General features: G+C 44.7%; 1 protein-coding gene across 2 annotated transcripts in view; it reads left to right on the top strand.

The window, feature by feature from the left end:
• LOC139392617 (semaphorin-3aa-like) overlaps window positions 1-22,480 on the top strand; it is a 59,272-nt gene extending 36,792 nt beyond the window's left edge. For both annotated transcript variants that reach the window (XM_071140711.1, XM_071140712.1), the window contains exons 4-16: window positions 2,061-2,180; window positions 3,051-3,144; window positions 3,262-3,381; window positions 5,779-5,921; window positions 6,465-6,579; window positions 6,726-6,795; window positions 11,128-11,272; window positions 11,792-12,011; window positions 14,245-14,336; window positions 14,559-14,758; window positions 18,370-18,437; window positions 18,626-18,771; window positions 19,032-22,480. In XM_071140711.1, the coding sequence (XP_070996812.1) occupies window positions 2,061-2,180; window positions 3,051-3,144; window positions 3,262-3,381; window positions 5,779-5,921; window positions 6,465-6,579; window positions 6,726-6,795; window positions 11,128-11,272; window positions 11,792-12,011; window positions 14,245-14,336; window positions 14,559-14,758; window positions 18,370-18,437; window positions 18,626-18,771; window positions 19,032-19,859 (2,361 nt within the window). In that variant the 3' untranslated portion in view covers window positions 19,860-22,480. The remainder of the gene's footprint in view (window positions 1-2,060; window positions 2,181-3,050; window positions 3,145-3,261; window positions 3,382-5,778; window positions 5,922-6,464; window positions 6,580-6,725; window positions 6,796-11,127; window positions 11,273-11,791; window positions 12,012-14,244; window positions 14,337-14,558; window positions 14,759-18,369; window positions 18,438-18,625; window positions 18,772-19,031) is intronic.
• Window positions 22,481-24,900: the final 2,420 nt, after the last annotated feature.

The raw sequence follows: 24,900 nt of genomic DNA, 5'->3' as shown, positions 1-24,900 counted from the left end.
CCTTCAAACCTGTCCAGTTAGATATCAATGACTTTTATCAGCCTTTACACAACATGGCTAGTTATTCCAGATCTGGCGTTTCATTTTGACAGAGGACGACCTTATGGTGGAAACAGGTTCCACACTACGTTGGTGTAACTTTTGAGTGATATGCTCCGTGAATGGTTAATTTTCTATTTTCTCTCATCTGTTGAACTATCAGCCTTTAAACAAATATTTGTTGATCCTTCCACTGTCCTTGCTTACTTATTAGCTAGACAAGGAAATACATTTAATGTCTCATTGCTGTGAGGGACAGGGAAGCCTGAGCAGTTAGCATCCCTGAGACTAGAGGTGGCTCCGTGCAGACGGAACATAAACCTCAGGTTTAGGATTTTTATTGACACAGAAGGTCCGTATTTATTTTCTTAATGACCCGGGAAAGAGATGCGTGTGTGTGTGTATTAACCTGGAATGAGCTTTGTGTCTGTGTGTGTCTGTGTGTGTGTGTGTGTGTGTGTGTGTGTCAGTCAACTAAAGGTGTGTATTCCTCATCAATGAATCGTGCCTTCATCTTTTTAGCATGTGTGTACCCTACTGAACCCTGTAGAAGGCTTACCAGAGGGCTAGAACATGAACTAATCCCATTCATTAGGGTTAGCATAAACAGTCTCCCAGCACTGGGACTATCCACATGTGCTGAGGCTGGGAGTCCAAATACTTTCAGTAAATTCAACCAGATGGATCACTACAGATCTGACGTGAATACACACATACTGACGGACGAACGGACGGACACACACACAAACGCCTACGGATGGACAGGTGGACGGACAGACACACACACACACACACACACACACACACACACACACACACACACACACACACACACACACACACACACACACACACACACACACACACGGACAGGGACACACATGGAAACACACACGGACGGACGGGTCATTAGAGATCTGATGTGAACATGGGATGCATCCCAAATGGCACCATATGACCTCTGGGTCTACCTATGGGCCCTGGTCAAACAGAGTGTACTGTAGAGGGAACGGGGAGCATGTAGGACACAGTCATCGCCTGATTTAGCTCACAGGTGGCATTTCCTTCAGCAAAACTGAACGCCACTTCATTTCACAAGCAATTTACCACAGCAACGGGAACTGGAAACTCCTACTTCAGATTGCAGGAGCTTTCCAGTAGCGCCAACCACCAAGTCTTATTTATGCCTGGAGTGATCAAATCTGAAGTTGTTTTAGGTTGCACCTACAGCACTTTAAGACAGCTGGAGCGCGCAAACATATTGTCCTCACTATGTCCTGTAGTTACCTCTGTATTCTAGAGCTACTTTGGTAGGGAGAATGTGGTTGCTCAGCTGATCAAGATAACTGCAGATATGGTACTTAAAATAACGATTGAACTGCAATCAGCAAAACTGGACAAACCTTCTTTAGTTCCAAGTAGTTACTAGCATATTAACTGAATCGTTGCTTAATTTGCTTAGTTGTAGCTGTATATAATTACACAGATACAATACATGCTAGATGCTATGTGGACACTTAAAGATGAACTCCGCAGTACGGGGAAACAGCGCCACTGGACCCACCACCACCGTTGTTGTTTTTGTCGAGCTGAGGAGCGTCATGCAGCATGGAAAAACAAATAGCAGTACATACTGTGCTCTTCTGTTTCCAGTAACTTCTTTGTTGTTGTAATATCCCAAACAGACATGGCTGTTACATTATTAAGGATTCCAGCTTTAACATGTGAGTGTTGTTTGTTTGAGAGTTTGAAACTGATCAGATGTTTTTGAATTTTTTTAATTTAACCTTTATTTAACTAGGCAAGTCAGTTAAGAACAAATTCTTATTTACTAACCCAGGGTTTGGCCAGGTTAGAGTCCCTATGAGACTCCCACGGCCAGTTGTGATACAGACTGGATTCAAACCAGGGTCAGTAGTGACACCTCTAGCACCGAGATGCAGTGCCTTAGACCGCTGTGCCACTCGGGAGCCCAAGTTGATGAGATGTTGATGAGGTGTTTGTCTCTCGTCTCCTGTCAGAAAGAGTGTTCCAACTTCATCCGAGTGCTCCAACCCTACAACTCCACCCACCTGTATATCTGTGGTACAGGGGCCTTCCATCCCATCTGTGCCTACCTGGAGATGGGCAAACGGGCAGAGGTAAGGGGCAACAACACACACACACACACACACACACACACACACACACACACACACACACACACACACACACACACACACACCTCTAACCTCCAATAGAATCTAAATTGCACCAAGACAAGGGACTAGATCATTATTTTCTGTTGTGACTATTTCCCACTCATTCAGTGTTTCTAATCAATGATTTCATTTGTGCAAAGTGGGGGGGAAGCTCATTACACAGGCCCACATTAACAAGCGGAAATCGTTCTCCCACACAACAGTTTAATCAATCATCTTGATAAGCAGATACAGCTTAATCAATGATCCCACACAGTGTAACTGTTCAACTGTGGAAAGGGGGGAAATCACTATCTTGTCCTGCATTAATATAATGGGTTCTGTGTGTGTGTGTGTGTGTGTGTGTGTGTATGTGTATGTGTGTGCGTGTGCGTGTGCGTGTGTGTGTGTGTGTGTGTGTGTGTGTGTGTGTGTGTGTGTGTGAGTGTGAGTGTGAGTGTGTGTGTGTGTGTGTGTGTGTGTGTGTGTGTGTGTGTGTGTGTGTGTGTGTGTGTGTGTATACCATGGTGCTATTTTACATAGATTGACGGGGTCTGTCAGTTATTAATATACATCTACAAGGGTCAATAAGGTACAGCTCTACTCCACAGTACGTGTTTCAGGTCTCTCACTGTTACCCATCAAGTGCACTAATTTGACACACTATTCCCCATTTAGTGAACTTCTTGCAAACCATATTCCTTCTGTAGTGCACTAATATGACACTATTCCTTATATAGTGAGCAACTTTTGTGTCATTTGCGTGTTGTTTTGGAATGTTCTAGATGGGTTTCCTACGGGCTATTCTTGAACACTGATCTTTCCCTTCAGGACAACATCTTTCGACTGGAGTCGTCCCACTTCGAGAACGGCCGGGGGAAAAGCCCCTACGACCCCAAGATGCTCTCTGCGTCCATCATGTTAGGTGAGTCCGACTCTAATCCCACTTGTGATTGGTTGGAGTTTGCCAGTGAACTTCCTGACACTTAACATCTCTAATCTCCTTGGCTGCTTGTTGCTGACCCTGGTTTCTGGTTGGCAGATGGGGAGCTGTACTCTGGCACATCGGCAGACTTCATGGGAAGGGACTTTGCCATCTTCCGCACCCTCGGGGAGCATCATCCTATCAGGACTGAGCAACATGACTCTAGATGGCTCAATGGTACAACACAGTGATTTAATATCTTCTATATTTATTATTTATTATACAGGTCGATCACATTAAAGCAAAAAGCTATTTTCCAAGGGAGAAATCAACTTAGACACTTCTGATTAAATTGTATTTGCAGAGGTATAACTAATTGAAATGAACAAGAGGAAACCGTTGATGATATGACACAGTAGGCAACAACCTTTATTGGCTGGAATTATATGAATCAGCCCTTTTTATTGGTCGATAGGAGAGGGGGCTCTTGATAGTATAATATAGACATGATACACTTAATCCTTTAAAGCGCATCAAAGGAACCTTCTCATTGGTCAATTGGCGAGAGGACGCCATTCATTGGTTTAAATAGCTGTCGTTCAGAGCTTAGTCCTATCTATAAGCCGTGAGTGTCTCTGATGATTCCCATTCAAAGACAGACATAGATATCAGATCCCATTCATAAAGTCAGTGTGTGTATGAATGTGTGTGGCTGCTGGTGCTGGTGAGATTAGCCAGGGTGGGAAGGAGAGGAGCCCTCACTCTGTCAGTCTGCCTGCATAGCCCAGGATTTAATGGCTGCCGCACAAAAGGTCAATTTATGTTTTTTTCCCCGGCGTCCATATTCTTTCCCATGGAGTTAATCCCCTCAGCTGTTTTCCGGCAGCGACGTCAAATTTCAGCCCACCACCACCCCTTTACAGCCCCACCTCCCATTCACAGAACAGTGAACCCCCCAAACCCACTCCATGGTGATGAATGCCGTGACACATTCAGAAAGAGAGATTTACCCAAAAGGTAATCTTCTCACCTTAATCCTCCTATTGTCTGTTGGCTTCTCCATCCACTGGCTCCGGATAAATCCTCTCTGGTTATTGTAATTTGGGGATTACCAGAATGGATTCTTTTCTATTCTAGACTCTAGACTAGTATGAATGGCGAGCATGGCGTTCATACTTCAGAGAGAATCCTTAATGGCTATGTGAATAGGTATGCACTTCAGAAGGCTTCAGACCCTAGGTTGGCCAGACAGACTGTGGCAGACATTTATTTACACATCCTCCCGATCTGTTAACACTCCTAACTCGGGTTTATAGTTAAGCCCACGACCAATGAAGTGGCCTTTGTCCTACATTAAATGTATTGAATGGCAAGAGTGCAGCCGTTGTGGTGTGTGTGTGTGTGTGTGTGTGTGTGTGTGTGTGTGTGTGTGTGTGTGTGTGTGTGTGTGTGTGTGTGTGTGTGTGTGTGTGGAGCTAGCCAGGGGTCTCCCTTTTCACGGCCACATCCTGTATTGTGTGAGTGTGTGTGTATATACAGTTGTGGCCAAATATATTCGCACCCTTGTGCATGTGTGTGTCAGTGTGCGTGTGTGTCAGTGTGTGTGTGTGTGTCAGTGTGTGTGTGTGTGTGTGGAGCTTACCGCCACCATAACACTGCCCCGCTTGTTGCTCTCTCTCTCTAACTTAGTTGGGTTGGCGAAACGCCATCTCTCCTTTCCCGTGCCGACGCCTCTATGACTGACTGCTCCCAGATCAGTTTTCCGTAAAGAGCTCTATCCCTCTAGCTGGGGATATTCAAGCCCTAGGCTCTTGGCTCAAGCCATTTAGGAGTTTGATTTCCTCGCACTCCGAAATCTGCAATCGATGTATTAGGGCTGTGTCCCAAATGGCACCCTATTCCCTATGTAGTGCACCCTGGTCAAAAGAAGTGCACTCTGTAGGGAATAGGGTGCCATTTGTTACACAGTCGGACGTGTATATTACATAAAATCAGAGTCATATGTGTTTGTTTGGGGGTGTCTTCTAAAAAGGGGTTATGGAGGACTGGAGGATGGAGGTGTCTTCTAATTGGGTTTATGGAGGACTGGAGGATGGAGGTGTCTTCTAATAGGGGTTATGGAGGACTGGAGGCTGGAGGTGTCTTCTAATAGGGTTTATGGATGACTGGAGGATGGAGGTGTCTTCTAATAGGGTTTATGGAGGACTGGAGGATGGAGGTGTCTTCTAACAGGGGTTATGGAGGACTGGAGGATGGAGGTGTCTTCTAATAGGGGTTATGGAGGACTGGAGGTGTCTTCTAATAATAGGGGTTATGGAGGACTGGAGGATGGAGGTGTCTTGTCTAATAGGGGTTATGAAGGACTGGAGGATGGAGGACATGGTGGAATTAAATAGCGGTTGGTTTAATGCGGATATGAGGGTTTCATGGTTAAGCCCTGGTGAAAATTAGTCATTGTTTGTTTATCAAGCTGGTGTTTGTTTGCGTGCTCATGTATCTGTGTTTGCGCATATGTGTTTGAATGTATGATCATGTCTGTAAGCAATTTGTGTGTGTGTGTGTGTGTGTGTGTGTGTGTGTGTGTGTTATTTGTACCCGTGTATTTGTTAACGTGTGTGTGTGTGTGTGTGTCAGACCCCAGGTTTGTAGGTGTAAACCTGATCCCAGAGAGTGACAACCCTGAGGATGATAAGATCTTCCTCTTCTTCAAAGAGAACGCTATGGACGGAGAACACACTGGCAAGGCCACTATTGCCCGCATAGGACAACTGTGTAAGGTAACAACACACACACAAACACACACACAAGCATCCCATGCACACACTGGCATGCACAGACAGACACGCAAACACGCATGGACGCATGGACACGCACACAAAACACACTGAAACAAACTAGCATGCACTCACACACTCATCATGGATATATTAAACTCTCACACACATCATGGATATATTAAGCTCACACACAAGTCATGGACATGTTAAACTCTCACACACACAGTTCCATTCACAGGGACACAGAAATATGTCACATACACAGATGTTCCCCAGTATCAAAGCTGAATTCACACAAGTCTTATATATTGTGGATTTTCATGCCTGTCTGTAGACTATCTGTGTGTGTAACGTATGTGTGTTTGTGTGTGTACGGTGTGTGTTTATTTGTGTGTGTATTGTGAGTGTGTGTAACGTGTGTGTTTGTGTGTGTAACGTGTGTGTGTTTGTGTGTGTAACATGTGTGTGTTTGTGTGTGTAGCGTGTGTGCGTTTATTTGTGTGTGTAACGTGTGTGTGTGTTTGTGTGTGTCTGTCCCTGCAGAATGACCTGGGAGGTCACAGGAGTCTGGTCAATAAGTGGACCACCTTCCTCAAGGCCAGACTGACCTGCTCAGTGCCAGGCCTCAACGGCATCGACACACACTTCGACGAGCTGCGTAAGGAACTGTGTGTGTGTATGTGAGCCTCTCTGTGGGTACTTTCTACCCGAGAGGGGTACGTATGGTAGCATCGCTTCATTGAAACACTGTATGATGTCGGGATGGTTGTGCTAATGTTCCGATGTGGTTTCTATGTGTTTCAGAGGATGTCTTTCTGATGAGCTCCAAAGATCCTAAGAACCCAGTGATCTATGCTGTCTTCACCACTTCTAGGTAATGATCTAGATATTTATGATTCATAAAACCTACTGTGCCCTTGTGTGTATTCAATACTACTACTATTGATCATAGTACACATGTGCTATGTTTGCTAGGGGATCTGTACGGTATAACAGTGAAACCATTCTAGACAAATTACTAAAACACCACAAAGCTCATATCTCTACTGTCCTCTCTCTCTCTTTCTGTAATCCCTAAACAATCCTTTATAAAATCCTTTTTGCCTCCTTTAATCCTCTTCCAGGTGGCCAGACATCACCTTGTCTCACCTCCTCCTCAGATTGAAAATCCCTTTTAGCCTATTCACCATTCTCTGCTACCTGTCCCCTTTCATTGTAAAACTCTGTGGAACATTGGAGCTAAATCTGATTAAGTGGTGGAGAGGTAGTGGGGTGGGGGAGGGGGGACACAATCCTCGCTCCCCAGGGAACGTCTCCCTCTCCCTGGCCGACGCTCAGACCTCGACAGGGGTAGCCTCCAGAGCCGTGGTTCTATTGTACTGTACACACTGCTGGGCAGTACGAGATGAAATAAGCGAGTTAAAAGCGGCTTGAGGCGAAAAACAATGTTGGCGAGGGGGGCTTCTTCAGATGATGGATTAGACGGCTGGCGGCGTTCGGCGTGCCATGTTCGAGCGGCATTGTCTGGAGCCGCCGCCGCACGATTAGGACAAACACTTCATCATTAATCACAGACCTAGTAATAAGAATGAGTACAGAGAAAATGAGAAGAGAGAGAGAGGGGGGGGGGGGGAGAGAGAGAGGGAGGGTGGAGGGAGGAGATGTGAGTGGAGAGAGGGGGGAGAGAGAGAGAGAGAGAGAGGGAGAGAGAGAGAGAGAGAGAGGGAGAGAGAGAGAGATGGAGGGTGAGAGAGAGAGAGGGGGGTGGAGAGAGGAGATGTGAGTGGAGAGAGGGGGAGGGGGAGGGAGAGAGAGAGGGAGAGAGAGAGAGGGAGGGTGAGAGAGAGAGAGGGGGGTGGAGAGAGGAGATGTGAGTGGAGAGAGGGGGGGTGGAGAGAGGGGGGAGGGAGAGAGAGAGAGAGGGGGGGTGGAGAGAGGAGATGTGAGTGGAGAGAGGGGGGGGGGGGGGGGGAGAGGGAGAAGCCAAGCTCGTTAACAAACAAAACAGGCTCATCATTTTGTTTAACCAATCACTGTGCAGGTCTGTTCCTCTCCACCATCTCTAATGCATGCAGTGTAACACAGCACTTGAAAATTCAATTACAGGCTTTGAGGAATTAGACTGGTTTAATTGTTTTTGTAAGTGGCCTGTTTCAGAGATGAATAGAGCCCGGGATTCAGGGGACTGGCTTTTAATATTCCACTTAATGAGGCCCATAGGCTGCTGCTGATAGATCGATGGTACTGATACCAGTGGTGTGTGTGTGTGTGTGTGTGTGTGTGTGTGTGTGTGTGTATTCAATATGCACTAGTGTCTGTCCAACATTCAGGCGTGTCAGGGATTAGAGTGTTTGTGTATGCCCAGCGGTTAATTACATTTCTCCCTAATTAACATTTTACAAAAGCTCCTCCATTAATCTTTAATGGTTTACTGATATCTGGGGTTTTGGGTGGACAGATGCTCCTATGCCACCTACATCACTGCTAGCCTGGTCCCAGATCAGTTTGTGCTGTATAGCCAACTCCTATAGTCATTGTCACAATATGCTAGCCTGGTCCCAGATCAGTTTGTACTGTATAGCTAAGGTCCCAGATCCGTTTGTGCTGAATAGCCAAGGTCCCAGATCAGTTTGTGATTTATAGAAAAAGGTCCCAGATCAGTTTGTGCCTTATAGCAAAAGGTCCCAGATCAGTTTGTGCCTTATAGCAAAAGGTCCCAGATCAGTTTGTGCCTTATAGCAAAAGGTTCCAGACCAGTTTGTGCCTTATAGGAAAAGGTCCCAGACCAGGTTGTGCTTTATAGCCAAGGTCCCAGATCAGTTTGCGCTGTACACTCTAAAAATAAAAGGTTCCTGGTGTGTCATTTAGGGGTTCTTCAAATTGAAACTGTCGGGGAACCTCTTTAAAAGGGTTCTTCAATTAACCCTTTTTAACAACCCCTTTTAATGGTTCCTCAAATAACCCTTTTTAACAACCCCTTTTAATGGTTCCTCAAATAACCCTTTTTAACAACCCCTTTTAATGGTTCTTCAATTAACCCTTTTAAACAACCCCTTTTAATGGTTCCCAAATAACCCTTTTAAACAACCCCTTTTAATGGTTCTTCAAATAACCCTTTTAACAACCCCTTTTAATGGTTCCCAAATAACCCTTTTAAACAACCCCTTTTAATGGTTCTTCAAATAACCCTTTTTAATTTTAAATGGTTCTTCAAATAACCCTTTTTAACAACCCCTTTTAATGGTTCTTCAAATAACCCTTTTTAACAACCCCTTTTAATGGTTCTTCAATTAACCCTTTTAAATAACCCCCTTTTAAACAACCCCTTTTAATGGTTCCTCAAATAACCCTTTTAAACAACCCCTTTTAATGGTTCCTCAAATAACCCTTTTAAACAACCCCTTTTAATGGTTCCTCAAATAACCCTTTTAAACAACCCCTTTTAATGGTTCCTTAACCCTTTTAAATTTTAACCCAAATAACCCTTTTAACAACCCCTTTTAACGGTTTCTCAAATAACCTTTTGAAGAACCTTTTGGGGTACATCTTTGAACTAACTCCCCTCCCCTATTATTATTATTGATATTGTTATTATAATTAATAATAATAACAATATGCATAACAATGAGAACAATAACATCACATTGCAGTTGTCAGTGTTTATTATGATTTTAGTAGCAAAGCAGAATGAATAAATAGAAATATGAGGTAAACTCCCAGCAGAGCCCCAAGTCTAATGGGTATATCCTCTGGCCTGTTGATGTTAATGTGGTGATGTTCTCCGTATCCACAGCCAGAATGATTTTGCAGTGCAACGTGATCTAACAGGTTCCCTGTTATATTCATCAGAGGTGTAGGGAGGGTGAAGTCTGTGAATCCCAAAAATAGTCATTATACAGATGATCAACAAAAAATGCACACGACAGTATTCATACCTTGGTTTTTGTGTGTTAAATGTGAATGAAAAAAGCTGTTTTGATAATGGTTTTCATACACATATCTTGTCCATAATGTAGAGGCCTATGGGATATTCATTGAAGAGGTGAGGGAGGTATACCTGCAGACACAGACACAAAAGTGAGCAGCTAGCCTTCAACATATTCTTATATCCTACATATTTTTACCTCTTTGTTGATTAATATCCGTTGAATTGTGTCCGTTTTCTGTTTTAGAAAGATTTTCACTAAGAGCAGCTGTTTAGCTGGTTAAACAAAGGTTAGCCATGTGATAGTAAACATTATGTCCATGTCAAGAAAGCTTCTCAACAGCCAGCGGCACTCGCCACACTGGTCGCCGAATCAGCTGCTTTTCCCAAGTCTACCACAGATACTCCAGAGTGTCATTTGCTCAATCGGCCTTGTTGCAAAGAAACATGTTTTCCACTTTTTTATTGTTGTAATATTAAACGGTTGAACACTGCTGTTATAAACGCAACGTTCAATTTATCATTACTGCATCAATTCAGGCAATTTATGGTGTTATGGATGGTTTTCCACATCGCCCAGCTCTAATCTCAAGTGATACTATTCTCTGTATAGCGCAGTGCACTACTTTACCCAAGCCACAGGGGAATATAGTTTCAGATGGACCAATAAACTACTGCATGTCCATAAATAATCACTATTATGTGTATCTAGTCAATTAAAATGTATTGTTTTGTATTTTATGGCAGTACAAGGATTTGTTTAAATTCATTCTAGAGGAATTGTTATGGTCTTGAACCATTTCTTGTAAATGATTCTGTCCAGCCCTACGATTCACACAGATACACTTTAGAACTTGGAACAAATGATGGAATTGTCCATTGGAAAACCTACAGTGGTGGAATACTGCAACACAGCATTCCCATCATTCCCTCCAACTGTGTTCCATTAGGGGTGAATTACGGTCTCGCTCGTTGGTAACCGGCCTAAATTCCTGTCCATTCTCTGGAAGCTGGATTCTATCACAGCCATGTTTCTAACCGACATCCTCTCCATTAAATTATGACAACATTCTTCTTGGTCTGTCTGTTGTATGTCAGGGTGAGCTTTGATTCTGTCCTCTTCTACAGCTATAATATCAGACCTGGATATTATTATTGTCTTATGTTGTGATGGTTATGGGTCTCACAGTCTCCCCCCCTCCTCTCTCTCTCCCTCTCTCCCTCTTTCCCTCTACCTCTCTTCTCATCCTCTCTCCCTCCCTCCCTACTCCCCCTCTACAGTAACATATTCAAAGGCTCAGCAGTGTGTATGTACAACATGGCAGACATCCGGAGGGTCTTCCTGGGTCCCTATGCCCACCGAGATGGGCCCACCTACCAGTGGGTACCCTTCCAGGGGAGGGTGCCCTACCCCCGCCCTGGCACGGTGAGTCACAGGGGGGTCATATGGGGGTTATGACAAGTTATAGCACATCATAGCTGCTACTTAGAAGCTAATAGACAAATACAAGTAATTCACAACTGATACCTATATTTACGTATGGAAGTAGCAAGTGACTGATGGCACACATGTCAACTTTTATAGAAGTCATGAATATCAATAGTTATAGCAAGGTAATAGGAGACTTATGAAAGGAAAACTTAACATTAGTATTCATCACAATAACCTCAATAACCATATTCCCTACTTATTATAACACGGCTCAACATGAAATACATATGACCTCAGTTCCAGACACATAGATGTATTAATGTGACTTGTTAACTCTAGAACCTCCTGTTCTTCATAGTGCCCCAGCTATGACCTCAGTTCCAGACACATAGATGTCTTAAATGTGACTTGTTAACTCTTGAACCTCCTGTTCTTCATAGTGCCCCAGCTATGACCTCAGTTCCAGACACATAGATGTACTAAACCTGACCTACAGCCTCTTGTTCTTCATAGTGCCCCAGTAAAACGTTTGGGGGCTTTGACTCCACCAAGGACCTCCCTGATGATGTGATCACCTTTGCGCGGGGCCACCCGGCCATGTTTAACCCCGTGCACCCCATCGGGGGTCGTCCCATCGTGGTGAGGACTGATGTGGACTACCAGTTCTCCCAGCTAGTGGTGGACAAGGTGGAGGCCGAGGACGGACAGTACGACGTCATGTTCATTGGAACAGGTCAGTGAGATATGATTCATTTATTTTTTAGATTATCCTTTTTTTTAAATTAGCAATCCAACTGGTTGAATGCTACGTAAAAAAAAGTCCATGTTTTTTGGGGGGGAATTTATGATTTGTGCTCAAGGTTGTTACGCTGCATGAGCACCTAAGCCAAGCAAATGTCCCCTTGAGCGACGCTCACCTTGACATCAACTTCAATAAAAAGGAAATCCTGCAAGGATTCGTTGCCTCCTTCTTTTGACCTTGAGTGACTGAACAGTTATATTGTAGTGTATTGAATGTGCTGTTGTCGACCTGGGCACGGTCCTGTAGGTGGTTAGAGTCAGAGAGATAACTGAATACTGATGTATGTTTCCTGTTGTAGACCTGGGCACGGTCCTGAAGGTGGTTAGAGTCAGAGAGATAACTGAATACTGATGTATGTTTCCTGTTGTCGACCAGGGCACGGTCCTGTAGGTGGTTAGAGTCAGAGAGATAACTGAATACTGACGTATGTTTCCTGTTGTAGACCTGGGCACGGTCCTGTAGGTGGTTAGAGTCAGAGAGATAACTGAATACTGATGTATGTTTCCTGTTGTAGACCTGGGCACGGTCCTGTAGGTGGTTAGAGTCAGAGAGATAACTGAATACTGATGTATGTTTCCTGTTGTAGACCTGGGCACGGTCCTGTAGGTGGTTAGAGTCAGAGAGATAACTGAATACTGATGTATGTTTCCTGTTGTAGACCTGGGCACGGTCCTGAAGGTGGTTAGGGTCAGAGAGATAACTGAATACGGATGTATGTTTCCTGTTGTAGACCTGGGCACGGTCCTGTAGGTGGTTAGGGTCAGAGAGATAACTGAATACTGACGTATGTTTCCTGTTGTAGACCTGGGCACGGTCCTGAAGGTGGTTAGAGAGACAGATAACTGAATACTGCTGTATGTTTCCTGTTGTAGACCTGGGCACGGTCCTGAAGGTGATTAGAGTCAGAGAGATAACTGAATACTGATGTATGTTTCCTGTTGTAGACCTGGGCAAGGTCCTGAAGGTGGTTAGAGTCAGAGAGATAACTGAATACTGATGTATGTTTCCTGTTGTAGACCTGGGCACGGTCCTGTACGTGGTTTGAGTCAGAGAGATAACTGAATACTGATGTATGTTTCCTGTTGTAGACCTGGGCACGGTCCTGTAGGTGGTTAGGGTCAGAGAGATAACTGAATACTGATGTATGTTTCCTGTTGTAGACCTGGGCACGGTCCTGAAGGTGGTTAGAGTCAGAGAGATAACTGAATACTGATGTATGTTTCCTGTTGTAGACCTGGGCACGGTCCTGTAGGTGGTTAGAGTCAGAGAGATAACTGAATACTGATGTATGTTTCCTGTTGTAGACCTGGGCACGGTCCTGTAGGTGGTTAGAGTCAGAGAGATAACTGAATACTGATGTATGTTTCCTGTTGTAGACCTGGGCACGGTCCTGAAGGTGGTTAGGGTCAGAGAGATAACTGAATACGGATGTATGTTTCCTGTTGTAGACCTGGGCACGGTCCTGTAGGTGGTTAGGGTCAGAGAGATAACTGAATACTGACGTATGTTTCCTGTTGTAGACCTGGGCACGGTCCTGAAGGTGGTTAGAGAGACAGATAACTGAATACTGCTGTATGTTTCCTGTTGTAGACCTGGGCACGGTCCTGAAGGTGATTAGAGTCAGAGAGATAACTGAATACTGATGTATGTTTCCTGTTGTAGACCTGGGCAAGGTCCTGAAGGTGGTTAGAGTCAGAGAGATAACTGAATACTGATGTATGTTTCCTGTTGTAGACCTGGGCACGGTCCTGTACGTGGTTTGAGTCAGAGAGATAACTGAATACTGATGTATGTTTCCTGTTGTAGACCTGGGCACGGTCCTGTAGGTGGTTAGGGTCAGAGAGATAACTGAATACTGATGTATGTTTCCTGTTGTAGACCTGGGCACGGTCCTGAAGGTGGTTAGAGAGACAGATAACTGAATACTGACGTATGTTTCCTGTTGTAGACCTGGGCACGGTCCTGAAGGTGATTAGAGTCAGAGAGATAACTGAATACTGACGTATGTTTCCTGTTGTAGACCTGGGCACGGTCCTGAAGGTGGTTAGAGTCAGAGAGATAACTGAATACTGATGTATGTTTCCTGCTGTAGACCTGGGCACGGTCCTGTACGTGGTTTGAGTCAGAGAGATAACTGAATACTGATGTATGTTTCCTGTTTTAGACCTGGGCACGGTCCTGAAGGTGGTTACCATCCCAAGAGAGAGCTGGCATGACCTGGAAGAGGTGGTCCTGGAGGAGATGACCGTGTTCAGGGTACGGTCACACACTGGGAAACTGGTTATGGTTATAATTGATTGCATTTACATGGAAAATATTCAATAGAACACCAGTCATTTTGTTGGGAAGTGAAGCGTGCGTGATCAATGTCTAGCTCTGAAATAAAAGGGAGGAGTGGGGAAATTCCATAGGGAGTTATGAGGGGGGTGTCTAAATGAATCAGAGTGTTATGTCTTTTCTAACTGTGTCTTTCTGCAGGAGCCCACCCCCATCACAGCAATGGAGCTTTCCACCAAACAGCAACAGCTGTACCTGGGCTCGGCGCTAGGCGTTTCCCAGATGCCTTTGCACCGCTGTGAGGTGTACGGGAAGGCTTGCGCTGAGTGCTGTCTGGCCCGTGACCCCTACTGTGCCTGGGATGGAACAGAGTGCTCCCGTTACTTCCCTACCGCCAAGCGGTAAGAACACACACACACAGACATTCTCATAAATGCACACACAGGCAAGTATGAATGCAGAAAATCAGAATGAGGGTCTGAAGTAGTAGGATGCTGGTTTGTAAACATAAAGTATGAATACACACACACACACACACACGCACGCACACACACACACACACACACACACACACACACACACACACACACACACACACACACACACACACACACACACACACACACACACACACACACACACACACACACAGAAAGACAAACAGACAGAAAAGTTCCTATGCATACACATATATACACAGAATCCACATACAAACATACATGCCCACATATCACATACAGTGGCAAGAAAAAGTATGTGAACCCTTTGGAAATACCTGGATTTCTGCATGAATTGGTCATAAAATTAGATCTGATCTTCATCTAGGTCACAACAATTGACAAACACAGTCTGTTTTAACTAATAACACACAAACAATTATATGTTTTCATGTCTTTATTGAACACATGGTGTAAACATTCACAGTGCAGGGTGAAAAAAATATGTGAACTCTTGGATTTAATAACTGGTTGGCCCTCCTTTGGCAGCAATAACCTCAACCAAACTCAGTTGCTGATCAGACCTGCACAACAGGAGACATTTTGGACCATTCCTCTTTACAGAACTGTTTCAGTTCAGCAATATTCTTGGGATGTCTGGTGTGAACTGCTCTCTTGAGGTCATGCCACAGCATCTCAATCGGGTTGAAGTCAGGACTCTGACTGGGCCACTCCAGAAGGTGTATTTTCTTCTGTTGAAGCCATTCTGTTGTTGATTAACTTCTGTGTTTTGGGCCGTTGTCCTGTTGCATCACCCAACTTCTGTTGAACTTCAATTGGCAGACAGATAGCCTAACATTCTCCTGCAAAATGTCTTGATAAACTTGGGAACTCATTTTTACATTGATGATAGCAAGCTGTCCAGGCCCTGAGGCAGCAAAGCAGCCCCAAACCATGATGCTCCCTACACCATACTTTACAGTTGGAATAAGGTTTTGATGTTGGTGTGCTGTGCCTTTTTTTCTCCACATAGTGTTGTGTGTTCCTTCCAAACAACTCAACTGTAGTGTCCTCTGTCCACAGAATATTTTGTCAGTTGCGCTGCGAAACATCCAGGTTCACTTTTGCAAACTTCAGACGTGCAGAAATTGTTTTTTTGGAGAGCAGTGGCTTCATCCGTGGTGTCCTCCCATGATCATCATTCTTGTTTAGTGTTTTACGTATCGTAGACTCGTCAAAAGAGATGTTAACATGTTCCAGAGATTTCTGTAAGTCTTTAGCTGACACTCTAGGATTCTTCTTAACCTCATTGAGCATTCTGCACTGTGCTCTTGCTGTCATCTTTGCAGGAGGGCCATTCCAAGGGAGAGTATCAACAGTGCTGAACTTTCTCCATTTATAGACAATGTGTCTTACTGTGGACTGATGAACATTAAGGCTTTTAGAGAAATACCTTTTCCAGCTTTATGCAAGTCAACAATTCTTAATCTTAGGTCCTCTTTTGTTTGAGGCATGGCTCACATCAGGTGATGCTTCTTGTGAATAGCAAACTCACACGTTGTGTGTGTTTTTTATATGGCAGGGCAGGTCTAACCAACATCTCCAATCTGGTCTCATTGATTGGACTCCAGGTTAGCTCCTGACTCCAATTAGCTTTTGGAGAAGTCATTAGCCTAGGGGGTTCACATACTTTTTACAACCTAGACTGTGAATGTTTAAATGATGTTTTCAATATAGTCAAGAAAAATACAACAATTTGTGTTATTAGTTTAAGCACACTGTGTTTGTCTATTGTTGTGACTTAGATGAAGATCAGATCAAATTTGATGACCAATTTATGCAGAGATCCGAGTAATTCCAAAGGGTTCACCTACTGTTCTTGCCTTTGTACACGTACACAAATACACTGGTACACACATTCAATTTGTGTGATTGTTGTGCATTCCACAGCTCAGGGGTGGTAAAACCATGCTTCCCCACACACACACAGTCCTGGCCAGTAGCAGTATTAGAACCACTTCACCCTATAGCCAAGAGTTATAAAACACCCACATAGCCACACACACACCAAATAATAGGCCAACAGAAGCCGTCTGACTTCTTCACCCCACCAGCCGAGAGCTATGAACAAACACACCCATAAATGACCTTCTCCTCCATCCAGCAGGATTAGCCTGACCACTACCAGCCCTCCACCTCCGTCCAGCACAACTCTCTATTAAATACAGATCTAGGATCAACGTACCCTCCCTGAAACCTAACCCTAACCATCAGGTCCGAAAACACAAAACTGACCTAAGATCAACATCTACACTAGGGAAGTATGAGAGAATTGAATCGCAGCCTCAGAAGGAGGGCGGTAGAGGGGTGGTGGTACACCCTTGGTCAGAGCTGCTGGGGCGCTCCAGTACTCTCCAAATATGTTATTCTCCAGCTAAATGAGAACCAGACGCCCGGGCTCGGCTCAGCAGGCACTCTGACTGCCCTGCACGTGTTCAGAGAGCCAAAGGCAGGAATGCTTGGGAGGAAATGTAGGAAGAGTGGTGGAGTGTGTGTGTCTGGGTGTTGGGTAGGAGCAGGGTGTGTGCGTCGGAGGGGATGTATGCATGTGTAAGTGTATTTATTTATGTGTGTGTGTGTGGGTAGGTAAATGGGTGTGTGTACATGTTGTTTATATGTGTGTGTGTATATATATATATATATATATATATATATATATATGTCCTGTATGGTTATAGAAACCCTGACACGAGACCTAGAGACCTCCACCTTTGGCTGTGCTCCCCTCTCTCCCTTCAGATTTTTACGACACGTAAGAGCCTATGATCTTAGTGGTAATGAACCAGGGAACACATAGGGAGCACAGGGAAGCATGTTGTAGGATCCCACATAATGCAATACTCATGGTCATATGCTCATTCACACATAATATGTAGACAGAAAAATACCGTCCCAATGGAATGCTCTAAAACACACACACACACACACACACACACACACACACACACACACACACACACACACACACACACACACACACACACACACACACACACACACACACACTGTATCGACTAAAGGGTCTTTCAAGTCGTGGAGGACATACTCAGGATTTTCAAGGCCCAGTCTATCTGTGTTTCATGTTTAGTAATGACATGTCCCTGAACGATGAATCACAGTGAATCATTCCTTTAATAGAAGCAAAAGGTAGTTTTTAAATGTGCCTGTGATTTTCTCTCTTTTTATTTATCCACCCACTCAATAGCATCAGACTTAACAGAGGACTGATGGTGAAATAAACAGTTCTGGTCTGTTCTTCAGTTGTACTGCACAAATGTGTCAGCTGTGTCACTGGTTAAGACCGCCCTCTAGTGGTAGAAACGTCACAGTACATAGAGCCCTCAATCACTGGCTCCTTCCCGATGGAACTGGGGAGAAGAGAAATAAGTCTGAGGAAACAGAGCAGTGAGGGGCCTGACCGACACCTACAGGTTGATATGTTGTGTGTGAGGGACGTTTATTAACTCACTGGGAACACAATCTAACATGTGTATGTTTCTTTGGTTGTTTCATAGGAGAACGAGACGCCAGGACATCAGGAATGGAGATCCCCTCTCCCAGTGCTCCGACCTGCAGCATCATGGTACAAACGCTTTAGATTTTTATTTTACGCTCTCATCTCTCACACACACACACACACACACACACACACACACACACACACACACACACACACACACACACACACACACACACACACACACACACACACACACACACAAAACCCCACTGTGGTGTTTCTCTGGTAACCCTATCCTTGTGTCCGTGTAGATGACGTGGACGGGCTGGGTCATGTGGAGGACAGGAGTGTGTACGGAGTGGAGAACAGCAGCATGTTCCTGGAGTGTAGTCCCAAGTCCCAGAGAGCCCTCATCTACTGGCAGCTCCAAAGACCCAACGAGGACCGCAAACATGAGGTGGGTACACACACACTCTGCATGCAAGATGTGTCCTATTTACCATCATTCTCAATAACGTCCCAATCATTTTCAATAACTTTGCAATCACACTAAACCTTCACAAATGATTACCTGAAATTGCTTCAGTTTGTTAATAATCAATTGCCATGCACTCAAATGTAACCATATTGAGTGGATATTGAATCCACCCCACCCTTTCTATTCCCCCCTCCCTTTCCTCCCATCCCCCTCATTTCCCTCTCCATCTCTCTCTCCAGATCAAGTCCGAGGACAGGATGATCCGCACGGAGCAGGGCCTGCTCATCCGCATCCTCACCCAGGCCGACTCAGGCGTCTACACCTGCCACGCTGTGGAGCACGGCTTCATCCAGCCCCTCCTCCGCCTCTCCCTCCAGGTCATCCCCACACAGAGGCTGGGTGAGCTGCTGCCTGGTGGGCCTCAGGGTGGAGCTGGAGGGTCTGGTGGCGCAGGTAGTGGGTCTGGTGGTGCAGGTGGGCCTGCTGGTGCAGGGCACTCAACAAAACACAAGCTGTGGTACAGGGATTTCCTCTCCCTCCTCGACCACCCTGACCTGAACAGCGTGGAGGAGTTCTGCGAGCGTGTGTGGCGGAAGGAGCGCAAGCAGCGGCGTCTGAAAACCCCCACCATCACCACCAATGACCAAAGTCTGGCTAGGCCTGACGGCGGAGCTCCAAGCTCAGGCCTAAAGCCTAAAAGTAGTCCTCTTGGCGCAGGTGCACCCAATGCCCAGAAGCAGCAGAGCGGGCATCCTACGGTGCAGCAGCAGCAGAACAAAGAAGGGAGCCCCCGGAGCACGAACCCCCAGAAGGTGCAACACCATGCGGGTACGCTAACCCAGGCACAGGCCCCTAAAAACAACAACCAGAATGCCCAGAACTCTCAGGCCACACCCAACACCCAGAGCCCCCAGAAGGGCCAAGGCGCCCTGGGGGGAACCCAGGTGCCTGGTGGTGGGGCCAGAGGTGGACCCCAGCACACGGCCAAGTGGAGGCGAATGCAGGAGAATAAGAAGGGGCGAAACAGGAGAACCCATGAGCAACAGAGACCCCCGCGGAGTGTCTGAGACACACACACAGCAACACACACACTTACACACATATTGTACATTAAAATATAGACTTGCTATCCCATAAAGATATAATGTAGGATCCCACATAATGCAATACTCATGGTCATATGCTCATTCACACATAATATGTAGACAGAAATATACCGTCCCAATGGAATGCTCTAAAACACACACACACACACACACGCCATGGCTACTAGGTCATAGGGTTACAGACCTGGGTACACACACACACACGCACACGCACGCGCACGCGCACGCACACACACACACACACACACACACACACACACACACACACACACACACACACACACACACACACACACACACACACACACACACTGCAAATACCCTGTGAAGACTTGGAGAAGACTGGCGACTAACAGGACATTGAAGACTGAGGCTAAACTGGAATCGTATGCGTACTGTACATGCTAACCATGTGGATATAGTGGCCCAGGGGGTACAATTTGAGGAACTGTGTAGTCCAGGTGCGTGTTGCAAGTGGGACAGAGTTATCTGGCGGACACACAGCCCTTCTGTACAGACGCTACTTCCGTATGGGACTGGGATGGGGTTAAAAAACATTCATTTTCAGTGAGGATGATACATATTCAGACCTCTGGACAAGTTTGGACAATGGCCTCTACAGGACATTTCAGAAGACATTTCAGAAGGGGTTAAGACATTTAAGTTCAGTAGGGACGTCCGTTACTGCAGCTACTGGCCTTGTTGACATGCGCAGAAGGAAGAGGATGTCCACTATATAGAGAATGGAAGAACTATGAGGATAAGAATCATTTGTCTAGTCGATTGCAAACTAGAACCGAAATACATCAAAAGAAGCACAGTCATTTTCAGAGAGTGAACTGCATTTCCCACAATACAGTTTGTCGGCTCAACTTTATTCAACTTATTCGATTCACAATGACTCTCATGAATGAGCACTTTGGGCTTGTACATAGAGCTTGACTGTCTTATAGGTCAAACAGATTAAATGGGGCACAGTTAGCTGATTAACAATCCACAACGGTGCCCTGCATATTGTTTATAGTTCAATAACAGAATTATTCAATATAAAACGACAAAATCCACATTAGCCTGTGATCTGTGCAGCAAAATCAAGCTTCTCTTCCTCCCAAGGCTTGAAAAGCATTGTGCATGTCGTAGTCAGTCAATATTCATGATTTGAATAAGCTATTTCTCGCCAGTTACTCGCTATGTAAGGTTTTTTTATGTTAAAGGAGTCCTATGAAAGAAAAATCTATTTTCTGTTTTTATTTGATATTTACTTCTCTCTCTCCCTACAAACCACTGCATCCCTGTATGGGTAAACAATTACGTAGTAGAATTTTTTGACCTGCCCCTTTAAGTTATTTTTCTTTCTTTGCTTTCTCCTGGAGTTGCGTGTGAATTTATAATTCCAGTCATATGTTCGTGCTCAGTCTGGAAAACAGACTGCCTATTGATTCTGTACATATACATACAACAACGAAACGACTCTTTATGTATGTAAATATATACAACCAGAACACCACTGATTATTTATTTCTCATTGTTTTGTGAAAGGGTTGCATTTATTTTTGATATTCTGGTATTTTGGCTCATCAATAATCAAGAAAAAAAAACTGTGGCACGTTGAGAAACACAAACGGACCAATGAGGACGGACTTCCTCTGTCAAGGACTCCCTTTTTTTCCGGGGGGCGTGTTTCGGAAGTGAACCACGGGATGAAGGTGGGAGCAGGGGGTTGTTGTGTGTTTTACAGTATCCAGACTGAGAGCCTTCAGGATGATAAGCACAAGTTTCTCAAACCCTCTTCTACGTTTCTGTCTCTTCTGGTCTTTTCCTAAATGGCTCATTTTTCTACCCAGGAGGTGTTTTCGTTGGAGTTTGGAATCCCATCCACCTATTTAATTCGTTCATCCCAAATACTCATTTTATGTAAGATAATACTACCCAAAACCTGATAAACATTAGCTGTGAATTCCTATGTAAGAATTAGTAAGGAAAAGGTTCCAATCTAAACCTAGTCTGAGGACGCTGAGTTAAAGCTGCATGTGAATGCTACTTAAGTGCATCTTTTCTATTGTCTCTAGATGTTTCCTGTGAGAGGTAAAGGTCCTGTGGGCAACATGTGCAAGAGAGATGTGAATATTCTTCCTTTTTGCCAAAACAAAGATGCCAACATGTACCAGGGGTGTATTCGTTAGGAACCAAACAGAAGCAAACAGGCCTAAACGGGGAGGGACTAACCTGAACTTGTCCAATAACAAACGCACATTTTTGTCGCAAATCGTTTTCTGTAGCTAAACGTTTTGCTATGGTGTCTGCTAATGAATACACCCCAGTGATGTTACTCCAACCCCAAAACTTGTATTAAGACCTTCAACTTTTCATACAACTATGTGTTTCCCCCTCAGTATACAACAAGACTGATGTGTCATTGCAATAATGGACAGCAGATAGCAAGGTTTCCTGGTGGTTTGTGGTATGTTTCCGGTCTCTCACAGTGTGTAGGGTGGACGAGGAGAGAACAGATACCTCTGCTGTAACATGGTTCTTCCTGGCATGCGTTCAGTTGTCTAATTAAACATTTCCTGTAAAACCTAGCCTTGTTGTTGTTGTGTAACTTCTGTCCAGTTCTATATGGTACAGTCTGATGCATGTGAATCTGAGTTGACAAAATGTATTTTGTTTGTGTTGTACAGTCATTTCAAATGGTGCCATTTTATCCCATTTAGTCACAGGTGGGACTGGGAGCAGTCAGTTTGCACACTCAAACACACAGATAAAAGGTTAAGTTGATGAAAAACACATTTTTTACTGAAATTACATTATGGTGAATTACACAGTATTATATCTTCTTTAAAAACGTTTTTAAAAATACTTTCCAACAGACAGTGAAGCCTACTCCTTCACCAGAGGACATCTGAACCCAGACCGTGGAGGAAGATGTGACTCAGTTCTAAGGTACCTGCTGAATCACAATGGCTGTGTTTACAGAGGCAGCCTAATTCTGATATTATAGGCTAAAGAGCCAATCTGATTGATTAAACAACCAATTAGTGGCAATAGATCAGAATTGGGCTGCCTGTGTAAAGGCAACCATAGTGGGCTCTCAGTGCTGAGTATAGTAAATACTGAAGTAGAATCACAAGCTCTCTGTCCACATCCTTCAGTGGGTTGACCACGGCTCCCATAGAGAGATTTCATTGACAAAAGGCAGAAATGATGTGTCAAAAAAAGGTCATTGATGTGTTATGCTGTGTAAGTAAGAGGCAGCCTTCCTTGTGGATGAAAACACCCCCTTGCCATGAATAATTAAACTGGAGGTTCATGTTTTGGATTAGCCACAAGAGGTCACATTCTCTGTTCCAATGGACTTCCATTTCTACCTAGCTTTTCAGGGGATTACATTTTAGCTGTCATTCTAGTTCACGTGTCAAACTCATTCCACGGAGGGCTTAGTGTCAGCGGGTTTTAACTCCTCCCTTGGACTTGATGAATTAAGGCCACTAATTAGTAAGGAACTCCTCCCACCTGGTTGTCTAGGTCTTAATAAAAAAAAAACAGACACTAAACTCAATGGAATGAGTTTGACACCCCTGTTCGAACACTTTAGTTAGTAGTCTAAGTTCCCTGTATATATATTTAATGCAATGCCCATGAGCTGTTTATGTTCATCAGCCACAACGTCTTGCACTGTGTGTCACTCTATGTCTGTAGTTTTGAAGATTCCACTGGTGTGTAGAGACAGATGGTTAACAGTTAACACAGTGTCACTAAAGGCCTTCGTGAGGTCGTCATCTCCACTCTAATTGAGCCTACAGTGGCACAGCGTGTTACCTAAAATGGTGCTCTACCACAGAATCCCTGCAGGTACCTTAAAAGGTTCTCTACCACTCTCTGCGTGGGCACAAACTCCCTGAACCCTCTGACTGACACACACACACACACACACACACAACACACACACACACACACACACACACACACACACACACACACACACACACACACACACACACACACACACACACACACACACACACACACACACACAGACGCTGCAGCCATCCAGTCACACAGAGAGAGTGTGCATGTGGAAACCTCAGCTTAACTGATGAGAGTAGCACAATCTATGTTCCCAGGCCCCAAGAGTCACAAACGTGTTGTGAATTCACAGGGTTCGTTACCATGGGTACTGCCCCGAGAACACACGGGCTGTATGTGTGTGTGTGTGTGACAGTGGAGGCTGCAGAGGGGAGGACAGCTCATAATAATGTCTGGAACGACGCTCATGCAATGGCATCAACCACATAGAAACCATGTGTTTGATATCATTCCACTCATTCCGCCATTACCACGAGCTCATCCTCCCCAATTAAGGTGCCACCAACCTGCTGTGGTGAGTGTGTGCGTGTGCACGTGCACGCACACACCTTTGGAATGGTGTGATAGGTGACTTACCAATGATAAAACAACACACTACAGTATATTTGTACCCCTTTAAAAAGGCTGTTTAAACACAGGGTTTATTATGTCATTGACATTGCAGTGACTGCTCTCTTTGAGTGCATCTCAATAGTCTGGAGTAGCTTCCTGCCCTCGTCTCTTCTTCATCTGTACTCATCTGAAAATGTAAAGCAGTATGGTGGATGCCAATGGCGGAAAGGAGACAAGGAGAAGAACCCAATTTAGATGACTGAGATACACCCCTAGATTCCTCAAAGCAGAGGCACACACATGCTCACTGCTTGAAACATCGGTGCTGATCCAGGTTAACTGGCCCAGGCGGTTCACTTAACCTTTTTGCAGTTGTGTCGCGGGCTAATCATCAGGGGTTGTATGTATCAAGTGTCTCAGAGTATGGGTTCTGATCTAGAGTCAGGTCTTCCCTGTCCATATAATCATATTCATTATAATCTAAAACACAAAATCTGATCCTATGTCAGCAACTCTGAGACGCTTGATACATACAACCTGTTAATGACACAGCAATCCTTGGAAACGTGCAGCACGACTGCAA

The sequence above is a fragment of the Oncorhynchus clarkii genome, chromosome 33, assembly GCF_045791955.1.
Source record: "Oncorhynchus clarkii lewisi isolate Uvic-CL-2024 chromosome 33, UVic_Ocla_1.0, whole genome shotgun sequence".
Lineage (NCBI taxonomy): Eukaryota > Metazoa > Chordata > Actinopteri > Salmoniformes > Salmonidae > Oncorhynchus > Oncorhynchus clarkii.
Note: the sequence above shows the minus strand (reverse complement) of the source record. Positions and strands in the feature narration are given on the sequence as shown.